Source organism: Sceloporus occidentalis, unplaced genomic scaffold, assembly GCF_023333645.1.
Source record: "Sceloporus occidentalis isolate IW3139 unplaced genomic scaffold, rSceOcc1.0.p SCAF_10, whole genome shotgun sequence".
Taxonomy (NCBI): domain Eukaryota; kingdom Metazoa; phylum Chordata; class Lepidosauria; order Squamata; family Phrynosomatidae; genus Sceloporus; species Sceloporus occidentalis.
Genome location: NW_028316990.1, coordinates 9,357,296 through 9,377,500, shown reverse-complemented (window position 1 = coordinate 9,377,500; position 20,205 = coordinate 9,357,296). Strand labels below are relative to the sequence as shown.

Genomic DNA, 20,205 nt, shown 5'->3' with positions numbered 1-20,205 from the left:
TTATTTCTCTCCCTTTTTGGATGCAGTTCTAGAGCTGAATGTGTGAAACGGAAAGAGGGCAAGCTGTTGTCACCAGATCTGTCTTCCCTTCTCCATCGGTGTATGACACATTCAGTTAAAGCCCTTCCCACGCAAAATCAGCATCTTCTTTCACGGTGGTTTTAAAAGCCGTGAAGGGTGATGTGCAAACACCTTCTGACTTTTAGCTTAGATGAGAGAGAAGGATGGAATAAAACTTCTTTTTAAAAAAACACAACACAATTTATTATTTAATTTCATTTTAAGGGGAATGAAAGTAGCATCACCTTTAAGCCTGTTTTTTTTACCTTAGCATGAGCTTTCATGGATATAAACCCATCTGTTTAGATACACTACAGAGTGATATCCAGACCTCACAATAGTAACTGCCTAGTTGAGAAATTATTATTTAATCTAGCAGATAGCTGTTTGGTTTTTAGTTTTTTTGTGGGTTTTTCGGGCTATGTGACTATGTTCGAGAAGAGTTTATTTCTGACGTTTCGCCAGCATCTGTGGCTGGCATCTCTGATATTTCTCTGAAGATGCCAAAGCCACAGATGCTGGCGAAACGTCAGAAATAAACTCTTCCAGAACATGGCCGCATAGCCCCCCAAACCCACAAAAAACTATGGATGCCAGCCATGAAAGCCTTCAACTTCACATTGTTTGGTTTTTCATTCACAGAAAAGCAGTCATGGCAGTCCGTGAACTGAAAAAAAAAATACTTGTAGGGTTGTCTTAGGGGTTGATGTGTTTTCTTTCTTGCACTATCTTTTGAGTTCTGGGTACAACCTCTAAACTAAATTCTTTGGTTTCCTCCTCCAGCGTCAGCAAAATGGTCAGGTTCTATAAAGGGGGTTCCTTGATCCGATTGCTTGCTCGCAGCTCTTCTTTTCCAGGATGGAACTGCCTTGGCCTCAGGACTACCCTCTGTATCTTCAAATGCCTCTATTCCAGCAAGACATCCAGCCATGGGCAGGTTTCCCCCGTCTTCAACCGGGCACCAGCTTTTGGAGAAAAAATAGCCATTGTTGACCAAAATGGGGAGCACACCTACCACGACTTGTATGCTCGAAGCCTCCAGCTCTCCCAGAAAATATGTAAGACTCTGGGCAACTTGAGCAGAGACCTGAAGGGAGAACGGATTGCATTTTTGTGCCCCAACGATGTCTCCTATGTAACGGCCCAATGGGCTTCGTGGATGAGCGGAGGCATCGCTGTTCCTCTCTACAGAAAACATCCCGCGTCAGAACTAGAGTATTTCATTCAGGATTCTCAGAGTGCTCTCCTTGTTGTAGAGGAAGGGTACTTGGAAAAGATCGCACCTAGTGCAGAGAAACTTGGCGTACCTGTGCTCTCCCTTCTCAACTCTGGGAAGACAGACGTGACAATAGACGGATCCCTTTTAGAAACTGGTTGTCCCATTTCGGATTGGAAGGACAGATGTGCCATGATCATCTACACAAGTGGCACAACCGGAAGACCCAAAGGTGTCCTCAGCACCCACCAGAATCTCCAAGCTGTGGTGAGTTGATAATTCAACTGCTGTTCATTTAAGGATCTGGTTTGAGATGCAGGGTCTTCACCTGAGAGTGACAGAAGTAGTTTTAAAGATGAGGAGGAGTGTCTCTGAAACATGTACAAAACATAATTTTTAAAAATCCAGCGCATCCTATTTCAAATTTCTTTCTGCCCCAACCAGTTAAAAGCTGAAGGCGTCTTTAAATAAAAAGGCTTTGCCTATTTAGGACTATGAAGACATTGCAAGGAATGTTTGAACGCACCTTCCTTATTTTTAAGACATCCTTATTGTTCACTGCTTCCCTTCCCCCCAAACAAGCTAACTTTTTCATTGCTGAGCATTTGCATCTCTTGCCCATTTGTGTTGCTACAAAGGCATCCTGAAAAGCCTGTTTGCTCTTTAGCTGCTTTTCCCCAAGGCAAAAAACACCATTAGCTCCCTGAGCCAAAAAGAGTTAGAAGTCTGCTATACCAGCACAAGCCTACAACAGATAAAATTGTTCTCTTAAGGAAACAAAAACACCCAGGTTCGAGAGTCACTCCAGACTTGCCTCCTTGGCTATTGAGAAGCACTATGTGATGCCCGGTTTGTCCATTCCACCTTAAAGGGAATGTGGAATAATGAAGAATAGGGGAGTTGCACTGGTTCCAAAGAAATTCAGGAAAACCTAGAGTTGCTCATACTGCAGCCAAGCTTTGAACACTTGTCCCTTCAGATGTTTTGAACTACCATTTTCCCCAGCTCCTCCCACAGCGTAGTCAATGGAAAAGGGACTATGGGCAGCCCAGAACATCTGGACATAGAACATAGAACTGGTCTCTGCTACCACCATGGATCTCTAGAACAGGGGTGGACAATTTGGGGCCCTCCAGATGTTGCTGGACTGCAACTCCCAACACAGTGTACATGTGTTGTACATTGGCAAAGGCTGAGGGGAGCCACAGACAAAAGGCTTTTTCATGGCAAAGCAAATACTTTTTTATTGCGACATGCCTTTGAGGAAGTGTGTGTGCTCATGGGGAAAGGGCTTTTAATTGTGTGTTGTTTCCATTTGTTTGTATTTAAATATATACTTGCTTCTGTGTCTCTGAAGATCATGCAGTCAAACCAGTCTCAACAGTTTAAATCTATTTTATAAGAATAAAAATAATTTAAAGGCTAAATGCACATTAAACCATTCAGCACTTAAAACAGGACAGTTTGAAAGTAGTTGAAACAATTTGAAAGCAGCCACCTGTGCAAATTTGGATGAAATCTGTCAGGCCCTCAAAGCATTAGTAAATGGTGGGGTGCCACAGCAGAGAAGCCTCTGCTCCTATGTCCACAAACAGTGTATTGCTCTGACTGGGTTGTCTGTATTTGTTCTTCCCTAACGGATATGTTTTTAAATTGCTTTTAATTCTATGGAACATGTAGTTACATCCGTTGTATGCTTGAGTTTTGGGAATTTTTATCTGTGTCTGTGCTAACATCCGAGTTCAGGGCTGCGGGAAAGCAGGACATACATAAATAAATATGAAGATAATTATGGAGATAATGAGGGGGAGGAGAAGAAGGAGATGGGGGGGAGTTATCACCCAAGACAAGGAGGGCATCAAATCAGGGCCAAACCACTGCTTAGAAAATTTCCTTTTTAAGATTACATCTCCCAATTCTACCCCGGCCACAAGTGGGGCAACCTGAGGAACCCCCCTTTCAAATAAATAGCAGCAGTGACACCATTAGTCACTGATTTAGTGATTTAGACTAATTTGTCTAAATATCCCCTTGCAGATCACCGGGCTGGTTGACAAATGGGAATGGACCAAGGATGACGTGATCCTCCATGTGCTGCCTTTGCACCACGTCCATGGTGTGGTCAATAAGCTCCTGTGTCCTCTCTGGGTGGGAGCCACATGCATCATGCTTCCTGAGTTCAGTGCACAAACAGTAAGCTTGCCTGGTGCTCATTGTTGATGGTGGTGGGATCGGATTGCCCAATCTCCTTTGCATTTCAGAAGTGGTCTGACCTCACACACTTATCTTCTGAGAGGAGTTCTTGTATTGGTCTTGTTCTTTGTAGCCGGTCCCCTGTGGTGAGTCATAGAGTCTTCCCCAGCCAAGCTAAGACCAAAGACCTATTTGGGCTACAGCACTCAGAATCCCCCAGCCATCTATGCTCTCTCAAAGTTATCCCTACAAGGAGTGTGTGTATGTGTCTTCAAGTCACCTGTCAACTTATGGTGACCTCATGGATTTCATAGGATTTTCTTAAGCAAGGAATGCAAAGGGGTAGTTTGGCCAGGTTCTTACTCTGGAATATAGCCTGGTATATGTTGGTGGTCTCCCATCCAAGTCCTAACCGTTGCTTACCCTGTTTAGCTTCCAAGATTAGTTGGGATCTGGTGACTTTAGAGCATTTAGGCCTCTCTAGAATGACAGCAGCATAAATTCCATGCCAGATGCTGAGATCATGGCTTTGTGAGAGGCAACAGCTTTGATGTGAATGCTCCATCCCTGGAGACAGCGCCACAGCAGAGCAGATGAAAGGCACAGCATCAACTCCATCATCAGCACTTGTGAGCAAAAGAGACGAAGAGGCCAGAATGTTCGGGACTAGCACTGACACCAACGAGTTCGCCATCAGTTTGGATTATTTAAGAAAGAAGAAAAAGGGGCAATGCTTCTTTAGAACGAGTTATCTTTATAACTGTTACCTCCATTCTTAGACAAAGCTGGGTATGTGGGTAGGTGAAGGAAGCAGGTATCCTGGGACCCCCTGCCTCACCCAGCTTTTCCCGGTGGTCATAGAGGATAGCTGTCAAAGCTGAAAGTGGGAATCTTTGGCTCTGTGCACATATATCCTCTGGGATAGTTGCCAGAGTTAGAAGCAGGAGCACTTCATTGAGGATTCCGTGCACTGCAACATGTTTGTCCATTCAGGCTGGTCACCAGCAATTCTCAGCAGGAAGGGCTATTAAAACTTCCTCTTCAGACTGGGATTCTGCCTCTAAGAAAGGACAAAGGAAGCCCATCCAAAGCTCTCCTGCATATATTGGCATCCTGTGTCGATGGAAAATTGATGGTTTCTTGCACGCCTGGCTTCTTCAGCACATCTACAGAACTCAAGCTGAGGGTTTAAGCTGCGCTCTGGTTGGATGAAAAGGAGCCTAAACTGATGTGCACTGATCAGAGAGTGCTCAGCAGACAGTGACAAGCAAGGGCAAGAGAGGGCATCACTCAAGAGGGACCAGCAGGACTTTCGCTTGCCCTTACTTGTCGTCTTAGCCCAAGAAGGACTGGCCAAACACCTGCTGCCTGTCCTGTTCCTTTGCACAAACCCTCTAGCACCGTAAAGGCCTCAGGAGGATTTTGCCTGCCTTTTTATTGTTGTTTACTCTTTCCCCTGGGCTCTTATTTTCCTGCGTGTGTGAGTGCCTCCCGAGGGAAGCAGCGTGACTGAGACGGAGAAGAAAGTGCAGAGGGGTAAATCAGGCTTTCTTGTGGAGTTTAACACCAGCTGCCTTTGAGTTCCATTTTCACCAGCTGTTTACAAAATGCCCTTTGCTACTGCAGTCGGCTCTTGGAAAAAGCAGCACAGTTTTCACAGAGGATTTCGCAAGAGGAGCTGGAACGTTTTCCCATCCTTGCCTTTTGTATTTCTGTTCCTTTACACCTTGAGAGAGCAGTCAATTACAGGGTGATATAAAGAAACCCTAATGGCAAGTCGGAGGCTTGACATGCCGATCAAAACAAAGCCAGGAACTTGAATCCGAATCTGCTGCTGCCACCGAAATCAGCCTTGAGTGATACTGGCACAGGTTCAGGAGAAACCGCAGCAGTGAGCCCAACCTTTCTAATCACTAACACTTCATTATACCTAATAAATACTTTATTGTTATAGTGTTTATTAGATTACTTGATTCGCAGCATGCCTTTACAGGAGCAGATACAGGTTGTAGTCTGTGTTTGGCTGGCTTTAGTCAACAGCTCATGTGTCTTGCAAGAGCATAAATGACAGGGGCCACAATCCTGTTAGTCCAAACAAGAGTAGTCTCATTGAATCAGTTCTTGAATGGTGAATGAGTTTCTAGGCAAATCCTGTTGGTGCAGTTGATCTACTGTAGTTTGGATTAACAGTAGGATTCAGGCTAGGGCCTCTTAGTCAAGATCTGGGAGAGCATCTTTCCCTTGAAACACCATTTTTTAAAAAAATGGTGGTATGGGGATTTTGGGGAGGGGACTGGTGAGACCTTTCAGGGGCCACAGAAGTGGGATCCAGGGCTATGTGTGGCCATCGGTTGCCCTTTGCAGACCCATGCCATAGAGGAAGCCACACCTGCCCTGAGTTTGCAAAACCTGAGCTGAGCTATTCAGAACAGGGCTGCTGGAGGTCTGATTCATTGGTAGTTTTCAAAGAAGTAGCCATGTTAGTCTCTTGCAGCATGAAAAGGAGGAAGGGAGTAGAGGGAGAGCATCAGAAGAAGTGGGTTTATATCCACAAACACTCAGGCTAAAATAAAAACCCAGTTAGTCTTAAAGGTGCTGCCACATTCCCTTCCCCCCCCCCCCACTCTCTCTCCCTCCTCCTCATTCATTGGTTACCATAAGTCAAAGTCAACTTGACAGCACATAACAAGTGCAACAAGACAAGTTAGTATATAGTGCTCCAGGGGCAAGGCTTTGTTTTGTTTTGGTTTTAAAGAGCAAATCAAGGTTAGTATGAGCATTTCATGTTTGAGAGATGTACAAGACACGCACATCAGGGGGTCACTAGGATGTAGTTGGGATAACAATCCAGATCACTGGTTTTTTGTGGCATTGCCCAGCCCTTGCTGCAAAAATCATTTTAACTCCCTGCCAAAAAAGGGGCAACTTCCCTGTCTCTCCACTGCAAGTGACTTTTGAAGTTCCCCAGCTCCAGGCAAAATGCACAGGTGTTCCCATGCCATCCTTTTGAGCAGAGGTCATTCATTAAGATGCAAAAAACGCCCACTGTGCTACCATCATCATGTGACACCGGGCACCCTTTATTAAAGAAAGGTGATGTTTGCTCGCTTGCGTTGGCGTAGGCGCTATAATTCACTTTGCAGCACCATCTGTCAGGAGAGTCTCACTAAAGCTTTTCCTGGCATCCTTTTTATTGGAAGTTATTAAAGGATATTACTTCCCATTAATCATTTATTAATAAAAAGTTTATCCATGGCTCACGTGGGCCCTGTCTTGCCGTCTGGTAGAAACGCACCCCACCGTGTCTTTTGCCAGGTGCCCCTGAAGGGCTTTGCTGTGCTAGGCGCAGATCCGCAGTCACCAGCAAAGCCATGCCATTTTCAGGAGGCAGAAAAGGAAACGTTGCAGGAACTCCTTCCAAAAACACCCCATGGAGCATGATCCTACACAGAATTGCTTGGAAATAAGCCCCATAACATTCAGCAGGGAGGTACTTCCCAGCTGTATTTTATGGTCATTTTCTGCCTTTTTGGAAGCTGCCTTGAGTCCCAGTCTGGGAGAAAGATGGGATTTAAATAAAGGGGAGGGAAGGAGGAGGGGAGGGATGGATGGATGCTGCTTTGTCTGGTCATATTGGGGATTGTTGGAGTTGCAATCCATAAAAGGAACCTTTTCAATGACCAAACGTGGTCAGTGTTGTGTTTTGTGTAAGGGAAAAGGACATGAAATGTGTGGATCAATTATTACATTCAGTAACCAGCACCCAAGCAAACATGTTAAAATGAAAGCTTATGCTAAAATAAATGGGTTATTCTTAAAGGTGTCAAAAGACTGGTTTCCTTTTTATACTGAGACTAACAAGGTTATCTCTTTGAAAACAGCTTAAGTATATTATCCAAGCGTGTAAAAGAGAGTCAAATCAGAAGGGGTGGCATGGCAGCAATGCTATTAATATAAGTTGTGCAGTAAAACATGGGAAAAGATAAGATTATTAATTAGGTAAAGATAGTTATAAATGATGATCTCTAGAAATGTTGCTATTAAATCAGAGTTAAGTGGAGGGAATGTTGGTTTTCATAATCCTGTGATCAAATGAGGCTTTAAAGAGGTGGGTCATTAATTGACAAAAAAAAGGGCTATTTGTGGGCCAGAGGGGACAAAGTGTGGCACAGGCTCTGAATGTGAATCCACGATTATTCATTGTACACTAGTCTCCCAGGACAGAGAGCTATTTAGAAACACTCCCACTTTCTAAAAGAAGGAAAAAGAAGCAGCAACTCAGGAACTTCCACTAAGGCTGGCTGAGAGTAATTCATTCTGGGACTGATCTCATCAGTTGTACGTTCTGCAGTTTGAGTGTTTCTTTGTATGCTCCAGTGCATCCCAGTTCCCAAACATAATCTGATTCTGGGCCTGGCAGAAGCTGGGCAGTGAAATCCTTGTTCAAATCTGCTGTGGCAGTGAGGTCTTTGGATTGGGCACATCAGCTGGCAGAAATGCTCTTTTTGTAATTGTACCTGCTGATCTCAGGGGTCTGCTGACAGAGCTGTCTGAAGGCAGAGCTCTTCTGCTGGCTAAGATCTGTTGGCAGAAGGTCGAGGCCGAGAGAGTGTGACTTGCTCATGGTCACCCAGTGTGTTTCCATGGCCAAGATGGGATTCAAACTGTGGTCTCTAGAGTCGTAGTTCAATGTTTAAACCACTATGCCATGCTGGTGTCTTAACTGCTTTTAAAATCAACTCATCTCTTTTTCATGGCTCAAAGATGATGACCAGCAAGACGGGCAGGTCAGTGATGGACACTTCACGCCGGCCGGATCCATTTCTCACAAAGCTGGGCTTAGAAAAAGTTACTAAGGTTCTCCCGTGCTCTCTTCCTTCTTGCCAGATCTGCCATTTGTCCTCAGCATCTGTTGCAGAGTAATGCCTTTTGATGTGTAAAGGAGAGAAGGGGAAGGGAGGGAGAGAGAAATACAAGGAAACCAGGGCCTGTCATATTTTGTTAGATTCCCAGGTCCTGGGGAAAGTGTTTGCTCCTTTCAGCATGCCTGCAGCATTGTGAAGGTTTAAAAGCAGTACCCTAGGATGCAGAGGCTCATGATGAATAAGTGATTAAAACAGAGCCCTGCGGAGCGTAGGAGCAGTTGGAGGGCATCACACACAGCAAGCACCTTGGGAGCCTATGGAGGAAGGAGCCCTGCTTTCCCCTCACCTTGATGGAAACTGCCTGGTTCATCCACGTCAATGGAGGCTTTGGACTTTCTGCATCGTTTTAGGTCCTCGTTCCCTCTCATTCAACAGTTTCTTTTCCCAAGAGTGGCTGGGCAGTATCCTTCCGCAAGTTTGCAGACACAAGACAGACATCACCCTCCTACCCTGGGCACACCTGATCTCACCTGGTTTGGAAGTTAAGCAGGGATGGACCTAGTTAGCATTTGGCTGAGAGACCACCAACAAATAAAACAGCTTGGAGCCAGGATGTATGAAAGACTACCTCTTCCCATATGAATCTGTCTGAAATATAAGACCCTGCTGCACATGAAAGGGTTTTTTCTGTGGTACGTGAATAATAATATATTTCTTACCCGCCTCTCCTAATGGATTGAGGTTGGGAGCAACAACAAACCAAACAAACAACCATCAAGTAAAACACATTAGTTAAAACATGCAACAGTTTAAAAGGAGAAATAAGACATACACATTTTAGAACAGTCCACATTTAAAATTCAGCATCTAAATTCACAATTTAAAAATCATCTGGATAAACCTCCAGAATATAGACTATAGGGATACTATACAGTGGTATAGACTGCCTTTGAGGTTGGTGGACTCTCCATGTTTGGAGGTCTTTAAACAGAAACTAGGGCCTGTTACAGACTGCCAAAATAAAGCTGCTTCGGGTCTCTTTGGAGGTATGCTGTTTAAATGATGCCTGCATCCTAAGAATCCAGAAGCTGCACCAAAGCTGCCCTCCGGTGCTTAGGAATGGAGTGTGGCTTTGGTGCGACCTCCGGACTCTTAGGACCCATGCGTCATTTAAATAGCATACCTCCAAAGAGGCCTGAAACAGCTTTATTTTGGCAGTCTGTAACAGGCCTAAGTGGGCATCCTTCAGGATTGCTTTAGTTGTATATTTGACTGGATGGCCCTTAGGGTCCCTTCCAACTCTTTAACTTTCTTTGATTGTATTGTTCTGTGATTCTATTTAAATACCAAATGAAAGTTTCGGTCTCAATTAGCATAACTTAAAATCAACATATTGTCCATAGATTATGTCATTATGAAGGGCTCTCACCCAAAAATACGGCTTTTCTTGGCATCCTGTTCAGTCTGTACAGGTTGACTCTCCCTTGTCTGGAGTTCTGAAAGCGGAAATATTCCAAACCCCCAAACCTTTTTCTCACAGTTGGCTGAGATAGTGCTTTCTGATAGCTCAGGGCACACAAACTTTGTTTCATGCACAAAATTATTTTTAAAACATTGTATAAAATTTCCATCAGGCTACGTGAATAAGATGTATATGAAATTTAAATGAAAGTTGTGTTTAGATTTGGGTCCCATCTGCAAGATATCTCATTATCTACATATATGCAAATACAAATACAGTCAGCCCTCCTTACCTATGGATTTTTTTATCCATGGATTCAAGCATCATGGCGTGAAAATACTAAAAAAAAAGTAAATTCCAAATAGCATACCTTGATTTTCCATTTAATATAAGCGACACCATTTTATATTTAATAGGATTTGAGCATCCACGGATTTTGTTATCCACGGGGGGACCTTATAATCCAATTATAAGGTCCCACTGTATTCCAAAATCCAAAATACTTCTTGTCCTAAGCATTTTGGATAAGGGAGACTCACAAACCTTAAATAGTTGACGTTCCTTATAATATGGGACTTCTGGCAACCCTATAGCTGGGTAACGGGGAAAGCTTTTAGCGAAGCTCAAGCATAGCAGCACTCTTTCTTTGCCAGGGAACGAGGAGAACACAAAGCTGCCTTGGAGATCAAAAAGAGAGAAGTAAAGGGATGATTTAACATGCATTAGAAAGATTGTTGCCTGGGAATGGACCCTTTTCCCTTTCTCTGTAACAACTTGAATTGATACACCATCTGGTTTACCGAAGAGGCCCTTGTGGATTATGCAGAGATGTGGTTATCTATGCAGAATTGGTGGGGGAAACAGTAGTTATATATTTTTGGTTTCTAATTGTTTTTAATTGGAAATTTGACTGAGATTTACAAACACTCTTGGAGACAAGACTGCAAGAATTAGAAGAGGGAGCGTGGAGGGAAAGACTGAATGGAGATGATGACAAAAGAAATGTATTGATGATGAAAGAGACGTATTGATTAAGTGGATGCTTTGCCAAGTGTTGTGCTGTCTTGTGAGTTCTCAGAAGCTGCTCCAAAATTTAGAATTGGGTTTGTATATATGTATGCATGTGAGAACCGGAGTGGTGTAATGGTTTGAGTGTTCGGCTAGAATTCTGGGAGACCATGGTAGAAATCCCATGGTACGAATCTTGCTAGCCATACTTTCACAACCTCAGAGGAGGGCAGCGGGAAACTTCTTTTCCATTAATCTGGCCTTAAGAGATGCTGAATCTGTTGAGAGTGCTTTGACTGTGTATTTCTGCATGGCAGAAGAGGGTTGCACTTGAAGGCCCTTAGAGGTCTCTTCCAACTCTAGGATTCTCTGGTTCTGCTTCTAGAAGGCAACAGTTAGAAAAAAGCTGCGATGAATTCAGACTCCAATTAATCTTATGTCCATAGCGCCAAAAGCCCCAATGCAGAAGGAGACACTTCCTTGGTGCTTGTGTTTTGCAGTCCTTAGACATTGAAGGAAACATTTGTATGAATAAACATTATTTAAAAAGACTGGCTTGTCAGTGTCCATTTCTCTGAAACAGGATTGAGAAACTGCAAAGAGGCCGGGGGCAATTCTTTCCCCCTCCTGACCACCCTGCAGCCCACACACCCACAGCCATATTTGCAAATACCTCTACCTTCATCCAAGCCCTTCCCAAAATTGTGACTGAAAATGACAACACCATTTTGAGAAGGACTCTGATAAAAGGAGAGTTGTTTGGGTGTACTGAAGGGCTCTGGAGTGGAGCTGAGAGAGGTTTTTGCACCGTTTTGAAGCTCTCAGTGCAGTTTTCAGATGGAAAACACTCCCAATTCTCACCAATTTGAGACTGCCAGAATTGGGCCAGGGATGGGATGTGGGCTATGGGCCACATTTTGCCCATTTGTGGTCTAAAGCAAATGCTATAAGAAAGGAGATGCCACTGCAGAAAAAGAGGAAGGGGCAGAGAGACCAAGAGGGACAGTATTCTTGTGGGCACATGGCAAGTATCTGAAAAGCTGGAAGTGATATGGGTCCATGAGGCTGGTCATTTAAACCTTTGTCCATATACATCAGCTGTGGGCTCTTGGAAATGGACCATGTGTTGCTTTAGACAAGCCTGTGGCATAGGGCTGTATCTCTCCCTAACTTCAGGCAACATAGCTTTCCTGGATGCATCCTTCTGTAACAGAAACAGAACTGACTGATTCTGCATCGTAAGCCTTCCAGTGGATGGAGACAGCAATAGAAGAAACAAAGTGGGTTTTGAGTTAAGGGGGTAGCCCTGGAATAGAAGCAGAGGGATAAGGGGGAAAAACAGCAGCAACTGCATGGAGGAAAGCAGCTTCTTGAGTTTCAAGTTGTTTCATGCCTTCGTTCCCTGTTGCATGCGCCTCTGTGCACCTAAGCAGCATGCTGAGCTGGGAACGGGAGTGTGTGTATGGAGGCACCACAGTGTCACGAACTGTCAGGGAATACATTTGTCAGCAACAGGGTAGATAGTAGGAGCCAGGAAGAAGAGGAGGATGCAGGGAGGGTTGCCATAGGAAGAGGCTTTAATTTATTGATGGGGTTTCTCCCTCTGGCTTTGGCAGAGGAACGCTCTTGGGGGGTGGCATAGAAGAGTGCCAGCGTTGGGGGCAAATTAGCAGAGGTTAATTATTCATCATGCTACCTGGCCCCCTAAACGCTCCTGGGGCAGAATGCTCAACAAGGCTCAGAGACCTTGGAGGCAACTTGCCAGAAGTGCAAGTTTGACCCACTTTGCGTCCATCATGGGGCCTTACACAAACAAGGGCTTTGTATTTTCCCCCCTCCTCATTTTGTCTGTAAAGTGGCTATTTGCCATGGTTCAGGTCCCAAGTAAGTGTGGGCATTATGATCCGGTCAGACTTCTTTCGTGGTGCACCCCAGCTCTGCTTTTTCTCAGCAGATGAGCAGATTTTCCCCATTTGAATCTCTTCCTCCTCCTCCTCCTCCTCCTCTTCCTCCTAGTTGGAGAGGAGCTAAAAGAACTGCTTTAAATTACATCACGTCAATGTGCACAAATGTGCAGAAGGACCCAAGGCAAGGGGATCCCTGCATTCTTGTTATCTGTGGGATGATGGAACAAGCCGACTGCTTCCCTCCAGCCGAAAGTCCCTTTAGCCAGGCATGGTCCCAACAGTTTCAGGAGATCTGCAGACAGCGTTGGTCAGCTTTGGTGGGATAACTCTTCAGTGACTTATTTTTTTCTGCTTTCCAGATTTGGGAGACATTCTTGAACCCCCAGACACACCGGGTCAATGTCTTCATGGCAGTGCCTACCATCTATGCCAAACTGGCCGAGTATTACAACCAGCACTACTCGCAGCCTCACGTCCAGGATTTCATCCATGCTGTATGTCAGAATAACATCCGGTAGGTGGACCCTAGCTTCATTTTCAAGGCAGGGTTGGAGCTGTGATTCCCAGTCTCCTCTCCATTGGACTATATTTAATTATATAACTGGAAGTTTTATGCTTCTGTATTCTGTTTTCCTGCCATACACCTTTAATAGCTATGTTGAAAACTTGGGAGACCCCCAAACTATAGATGGAACGTTGTTGATCTACTGACTCCAAAGCAGTCCTGCATTTTCTAGATTCCTATTGATCACAAGCATTTAGGAAGATGCCTTAATGCCTCTAAGGTAGCACAGAACCTATCTGATCTTGAAAGCTAAGCAGGGACAGTCCTGGATATTACTTGGATGGGAGATCACCAACCAATGCCAGCTGTCCTTGTCTATATTTCAGAGAAAGAAACTGGCAAAAGCATCTCTGAGGAATCCTTGTCTAAGAAAATCCTATGAAATCTATAGGGTCGCCATAAGTCAACAAGCAGTTTGAAGGCAAACACACACACACACACATTTACACTGTACCAGACCCATCTAGCCCAGTGTTGTCAGATTGTGACTGGCACCAGCAAATCTCTGAGGGTTTGAGACTGAATTCTTTCCTTGCCCTACAAGCCTGGAGATCTCCCATCTGAGCACCACTTAGGCTTAACTGCTTACCTTCAAAATGCAGAAAATATTGGGTATGTGGGGAATGTTCTCTTGTTCTCTGCATCTCTGTGAAGCACCCCAAGGAAACTTATAGTTTCTGCATGAACTTAGATGGTGTTCTCTTCCTCTGATGTTTTCAGGGCACTAGGTAGGACACTTGCTGAAGATGAAGAATTCTTTGGGCAGGTCCATATCAGTTTAGGGCCACTTCCTGATGGAAAAAGACGGCCTTTTAAAGACCTAAATACTGGAACCTACCTGTTTTAGGTAATGTGGAGCAGAGTTTGGGACAGCATGGTCTTCTTCCAGAGCTGAGTGGAACTGCCTCTTCAATTTTGTACAGCATTTCCTCTTCCAAGGGAAGAAAGCCAAGACTTCAGCTTATTCTCCAGGCTAACCTCTTCCTGTTTCATTAAAAACCATCTGGAAGGTCTCTGCTCCCAGGCTGGTTTCCAAGGTATCAATGCAAATCTCTATTTTTTGTTGTTGTTCAGAGTCCAAGCTTTATCCTGCTGTCACCACTTTGGAAAAGCAAAAGCTGCCTTGTTTTTTTCCCTTCCGGGTGAGTGCCAGGGGGCATCTGGCTTCAGAGCCCTAGGGCACCTGTACTGTGGGGTTGTGATAGCACATCACAGCTTGAAGAAGGCTTCCCTGGAGCATAGCATGACCAGTGTTTGTTGCTTTCCTGGCTGCTGTCCAATACTCAGTTGCTTTTTCTGCTACATATTGCCCAGAACAGGAGTCTCATTTCAAAAGGTCGGAATTCTGCTCCCAGGGCTCTGTCCTACCAATAAGATAGTACTATTAGGAAGGCCCTTCTCTCTGTCCCATGTCGCTCACTCCTACATCTGGTGGGAACATGGGAGGCAGGGTCTTCTCAGTGGCTGCTCCCAGACTCTGGAACTCCCTTTCCAGAGAGACTAGACTGGCACCCTTCCTAATTTCTTTTCACAGACAAGCAAAGACTTTTCTATTCCAACCGTCATTTGGCTTCTTTTGCTGCTTACAGGTTGATGGTGTCAGGGTCTGCAGCCCTCCCTGTGCCTGTCCTTGAGAGGTGGAGGAGTATTACTGGGCACACACTGCTGGAGAGATATGGCATGACAGAGATCGGCATGGCCCTTTCCAACCCATTGCATGGCCCTCGGGTCCCAGGTGAGAGTCTGGAGAGAGTTTGCAAGCTCTCACAAGCTAGATGTTGAAATGCTTTGGATGCTGCCTGTTAAAACAAAATGGTTTCTTCACCCACCACATTATTACTAGGCACAAACAAAGATGGTGTGTGTCTTTGGCAAAATCTCCTCCCTAAGTAAAAGCAGAGAAGGTTGTTGTCATGTGCTTCCACGTTGACTCTGGTTTATGCCACCTCTGTCAGAGTTCTTGAGAAGATTTCTTCAGGAGTGTTTGCCACCTTTGCCTTCCTCTGAAGGAGAGAGAATGCAACTTGGATTTCCATAGTTGAACTAGAATCTGAACCCTGATCTCCCAGAGTTTTAGTTCCACTCTCAAACCACTAATCCACACTTCAGATATTTCAATCCATTGCATCAGTTCAGGAGAACACTTCCCATTCTCAACAGTTGTCTCTCTTGCGGATGGGGTTTGGGAACTGGATTACAGATTACAGATACATATTCCCTTCCCATCTTTCCATCTCCCCCCACTCCTCCACTCCTCCCCCACTGTGTTAAACTATGGTACATATCCTAGAGTTTTCTTGGATATGTACCATATCTGTACACTCTGAAAGACTGTGACTTGCAAAGGTCACCAGTGGGTTTCTATGGCTGAACAGGGATTCAAACCCTGGTCTCCTAGAGCCTTCATCCAACATTTAAACCACTACATGTTGAAATAGTATGGACAAAATGGCACAAGAAATGGCACAAGAAAAAGTCAACTGCAGCAAAGTTTTCTAGCCAGAGGAGAGGCTGAGAGGCAACATCCCAGGACTTACGATTTCACCCTCTGAGCTTCGATGTTCTCCAATGTAACAGCAACAGTAGTGCCATCAAAGTGCTCTGAAGCCTCAGCTCTCTTTCCGTTGCTCTCATGTTCAGCAGCAGGATGTATGCCAAAAGTCTCCCTAGGGGATGGAAAAGATGAAAAAGAAGCTAGATGCTGAGGTTGACACAACACAGACAAAAGAGAATAATTAGAACAACTGAAAGCTTCAGGACTGGGCAGCTGGCACTGCGGGGTATGGAGTCAACAGGCAGAATAAGAAACCCAATGCCAAGAGAGTTTTTCCTAGAGAGTTTTATGATGGATACAGAATCAGCAAAGTCTCCTGCTTCTTTCCATTCCACACCCCCTTTCTCTCTGTGTGTATGTTCATGTTATTACCAGTCACTTTGTTAATAATGCACTTGTCACTGTCAATATGTTCTGAATCCAGTTTTATTCCAATCCCATTACGTATTGTGTGTCCATAGACCTAAACCTTCAAAATTCTCTTCCTTTCCTCTGTGGAAGTGGATGGCAGATGGTGACTCCCATGTCACTGGGATGGTTAATTCACTTTTGGTTTTGAATAGCTTTAAATGAGTGGTTTTATTTGGGGCAGTTAGCTTCTGTGCCTTGGATAATTCCTTTAAAGTTTAGCTCAAGACCTGGAATGGACTTATTGCCATATTGACTTGGAAGCCACCAGCCACCAGTAATGGTAATCCATGAAAGCTACTGCTTTCTTCATGATGCTGTCATATGACTGTTTTTCTGTGACACAGGCTCTTAAGCCTGGACCTCATCTGCCTCTTGGAAGGCAGATGAAGAGGCAGAGAGAAGAGATCCTCAGTTCCTTCCCTCCATTGACCTCTGTTGGGGACTTGGCCAGCAAGCATCTGAGATAACACACCTCTGTATAGAGTGGCTTAGGATCAGGTCTCCCCAAGCAAAGGAATGCGGCTCCTCTTTGCCCTGATACACTTCTTCTATCAGAATAACACTTCTTCTCCCTAGATCTCTACTACTCCTTCCCACCTCAATCCAAGGAGGCTGTCCTGGTCGTAAACCAGTGCCTGTCTTCAGTAATGGACTGGATGAGAGCAAACAAGTTGAAACTTAATCCAGACAAGACAGAGATGCTCCTGATCAGTTGGAAGGCAGATCGGGGAATTGGGATCCAGCCTGTGTTAGATGGGGTCACACTCCCCCTGAAGGGACAGGTTCGCAGTCTGGGGGTACTCTTGGACTCAGCTTTGAACTTGGAGGCCCAGGTCTCTGCTGTGACCAGGAGTGTTTTCGCACATTTAAAACTTGTTCGCCAGCTGTGCCCATTCTTTGAGATGCCAGATTTGGCCACGGTAGTACATGCCTTGGTTACATCCCGTTTGGACTACTGTAATGGGGCTGCCTTTGAAAAGAATTCGGAAAATTCAGCTGGTTCAAAGAGCTGCTGCCAGGCTATTAACAAGGGCAGATTACAGAAACCATACAACTCCCCTGTTGAAACAGCTTCATTGGCTGCCAGTTTGTTTCCGGGCACTATTTGACAACCGTTTCTCCTGGTATGAACCAGCCCGGACTCTGAGATCCTCTGGGGAAGCCTTTCTCCGTTCCAACACCATCACAAACACGGTTGGTGGGGACACGAGAGAGGGTCTTCTCAGTGGCTGCTCCTAGTCTCTGGAACTCCCTGATCTCCCAGGGAATGGATCAGAACGGCTCCCTCCTTGATGGCCTTCTGCTGGCAGGTGAAGACCTACCTGTTCACACAGGCATTTAGAGAATTACTATAAGGACAGGCTGGGATGTTCGATGTTGGACCAGTTTAAAAATTCTTTGCAATGTACTTTTTATTTTATTGTACTATTTAAAAAAAAATACTATGAAGCTGCTCTGAGTCCCAGTCCTGGGAAAAGAGCAGGATACAAACAAACAAACAAACAAACAAAATAGATCTGTTCTTATAGCATGGACTATATATGTGTTTATGTGTGAAGGTATTCTTCTGCCATCTTTGCCCCTTGCAGAGGCTTCCGCATCTCTGCCTCCTGCCCCTTGCCTCCTCACTGCCAGAGTCTCCAGGCCCTGCCTCCCGCCACCTGCGAGGTCTCTGACATGTCTGCTCCCAGGGTGCTGAGATCTGAAGGTGGAGAGTTGGACAGAATGGAGATGAAAGATTCGGAGCCAAGTGTTTTGCTTGTAGATGGTTAAAATCCCTGCTTAAAATGCGTCTGTTTTCTGCAGTGCTCTCTTTCTCTCCTCTGAATCCCCCTGGTGTTGTTACTGTGAAAGGAGATGAATAATTCATGGCCAGCGAATGCCTCACTGGGCCTAATCACCACTTTAATTGGAGGTTTAGATCAGAGGCGGCTAATAGCTCCTACAGCGGGGACTCCATAGATTGTTGACAGGGAGAGTGCTGAGAGCCTTATCGTTGGCCTGTTTCAATTCTCCCAGGACACCCCCACGCATGACAGCATCCAGGTCCCCTGATACCAAAGGACACAGACCGCAGGGCCAATTAAATTTATCAGGGAAGAACTGACAACTAACTTAAACAGAGGAGGGCTGGCGGGAGTCGGGGGGAGGCCAGAGGAGGACTAATAGGGTTGCTCCCTTCTCTGAGGGCTGCCTGTCTTGGGTGGTTGGCAGCTCAAGAGGCAACTTGCCAAATGGCCAGGAGCTTGTAAACGCTCCTGGAGTGGGGTGGAGGGGGAAGGGAAAGGGGACAAAAAGCCTGGGATATCTCTGTACTTATGTGGCAGGAATAAGAAGCAAAGCTAGTTGCTTATTAAAACACTCTTGGTGTGCCTGCTCCCTTTCCACCACATCCTTATTTGCACCACCATGGAGCCAAATCAGTCCCCCTGTTATCCATGCAGAGTTAATTTAAAAAACAAAAAACATGGTGGTGGAGCCCTCAGCAGTCCAAGCCATTGTCTTTCCTCAAAGGCATCAATTGCACAGTTGTCCTGGTGTCACCGTCATTAACATTGTCAGCATTTCCCACCTTTTCATAACCCTCCCTTTCCAAAGGTTTGTCATTTGTAGCCATGCCAAGAGTGGGGAAGCCCAAATGAGACCGTTTCTGGATAAGCCACTTCTCAGTGGGAAGGGATGCTGATAAATCAATTCTCAGTTCTTTTACATGCTGGGTTTATTTTGCAATGCAGGATCTGAGTTGTTGGAGACTCTTTCTTGCCTGAAGGGCATGCTGGGGAGAAGGAAAGTGTTGCATTGCCCCAACAGCATAAACCTCCCTCTCTTTGCAGTTGTTAAATTACCTCTATGTCTTCAGAGTACATGCAGGGGCTGGGAATCAGGTACACATGTGCAGCCCACTCAGAAAATAAGTCAGTCCAATGTTTAACCCTTCTTCTTTTTAAAAATGGCATCAGAAGGTTCTATGTCCAACACCTCAGTCCCTTCAGATCCCAGGCATTAGTAGCAGCAATCCTTTCATTCCTGGGGCAATACCACAATGATCCAAAGGATGTTGCTGATTTGGGCCATTTTGGTCTCGACCAAGTTTTATCTTCATCCCAGTCTTCTGGATGCAACAGGTGACACCCAGGATGAATGTGGAAGCTCAATTCCTGCTGGCTCTCAACTGGTATAATACACCCTGGGCCTTTGGCTACTACTATCCCAGGAAGTGAGAGTCTAACACCAAACTGCTACACTGTGCTGGCTCTCTTGATCTTGTACTGACCCATTATTTTTTGTGACATTCATGGAGCTTGGCCTCTGTCCTCCTACTCATGCCACCAGCTTCTACTTTCCTATCCTTTCTTTATTTTAGGTTCTGTGGGGATGCCACTGCCTGGAGTAAAAGTCCGCATTGCCACAGAAAGTTTGCAAAGGGATGGTCCAGCTTACACTGTCCATGCTGAAGGGGACGAGAATGGCACAAAGGTAAGATGGAAGGACAGCTTGCTCCTTGTTGGGCCTCAGAGATGTGCAGGACAGTTGGGAAAAATCATTGGGATGACAATTAATTATTGTTGTCATTCGTTTCTGACTCACAGTGACCCTAATGTAAACCTATCATGGGTTTTTCTTAGCAAGGTTTCTTCAGAGCGGCTGTGCCTTTGCCTTTCACTGAGGCAGAGAGTGTGTGACTTGAACAAGGTCACCAGTGGGTTTCTATGACTGAGTTCTAGTCGAACACCCAAACCGCTACACCAAGCTGGCTTTCTACGTTATCATTATTCCTATTATATTTGTATCCAGACTTTTCCTAGTCTGGGACTCCAGGCAGATTACAAAAGGTTAAAGCGAAAAAAATCTACATCATAGAATAGTTTTAAAATACTGTATAATCAACCTACCAATGAAATTAAAAGCAATTACAAGCATAACCCTTAAGAAGAAGCAGAAGAAATACAATCAGGGAGTTGGG

At 45.0% G+C, this 20,205-nt stretch overlaps 1 protein-coding gene across 2 annotated transcripts in view; it reads left to right on the top strand.

The window, feature by feature from the left end:
* Positions 1-20,205, top strand: part of LOC149305825 (malonate--CoA ligase ACSF3, mitochondrial-like) — a 61,961-nt gene that overhangs the window by 1,338 nt on the left and 40,418 nt on the right. Inside the window, exons 2-6 of one of the 2 annotated variants that reach the window (XM_089540658.1) lie at positions 844-1,543; positions 3,314-3,469; positions 13,071-13,225; positions 14,866-15,011; positions 19,606-19,718. In XM_089540658.1, the coding sequence (XP_089396784.1) occupies positions 844-1,543; positions 3,314-3,469; positions 13,071-13,225; positions 14,866-15,011; positions 19,606-19,718 (1,270 nt within the window). The remainder of the gene's footprint in view (positions 1-843; positions 1,544-3,313; positions 3,470-13,070; positions 13,226-14,865; positions 15,012-19,605; positions 19,719-20,205) is intronic. The other variant, XM_089540659.1, reaches the window with a different exon arrangement.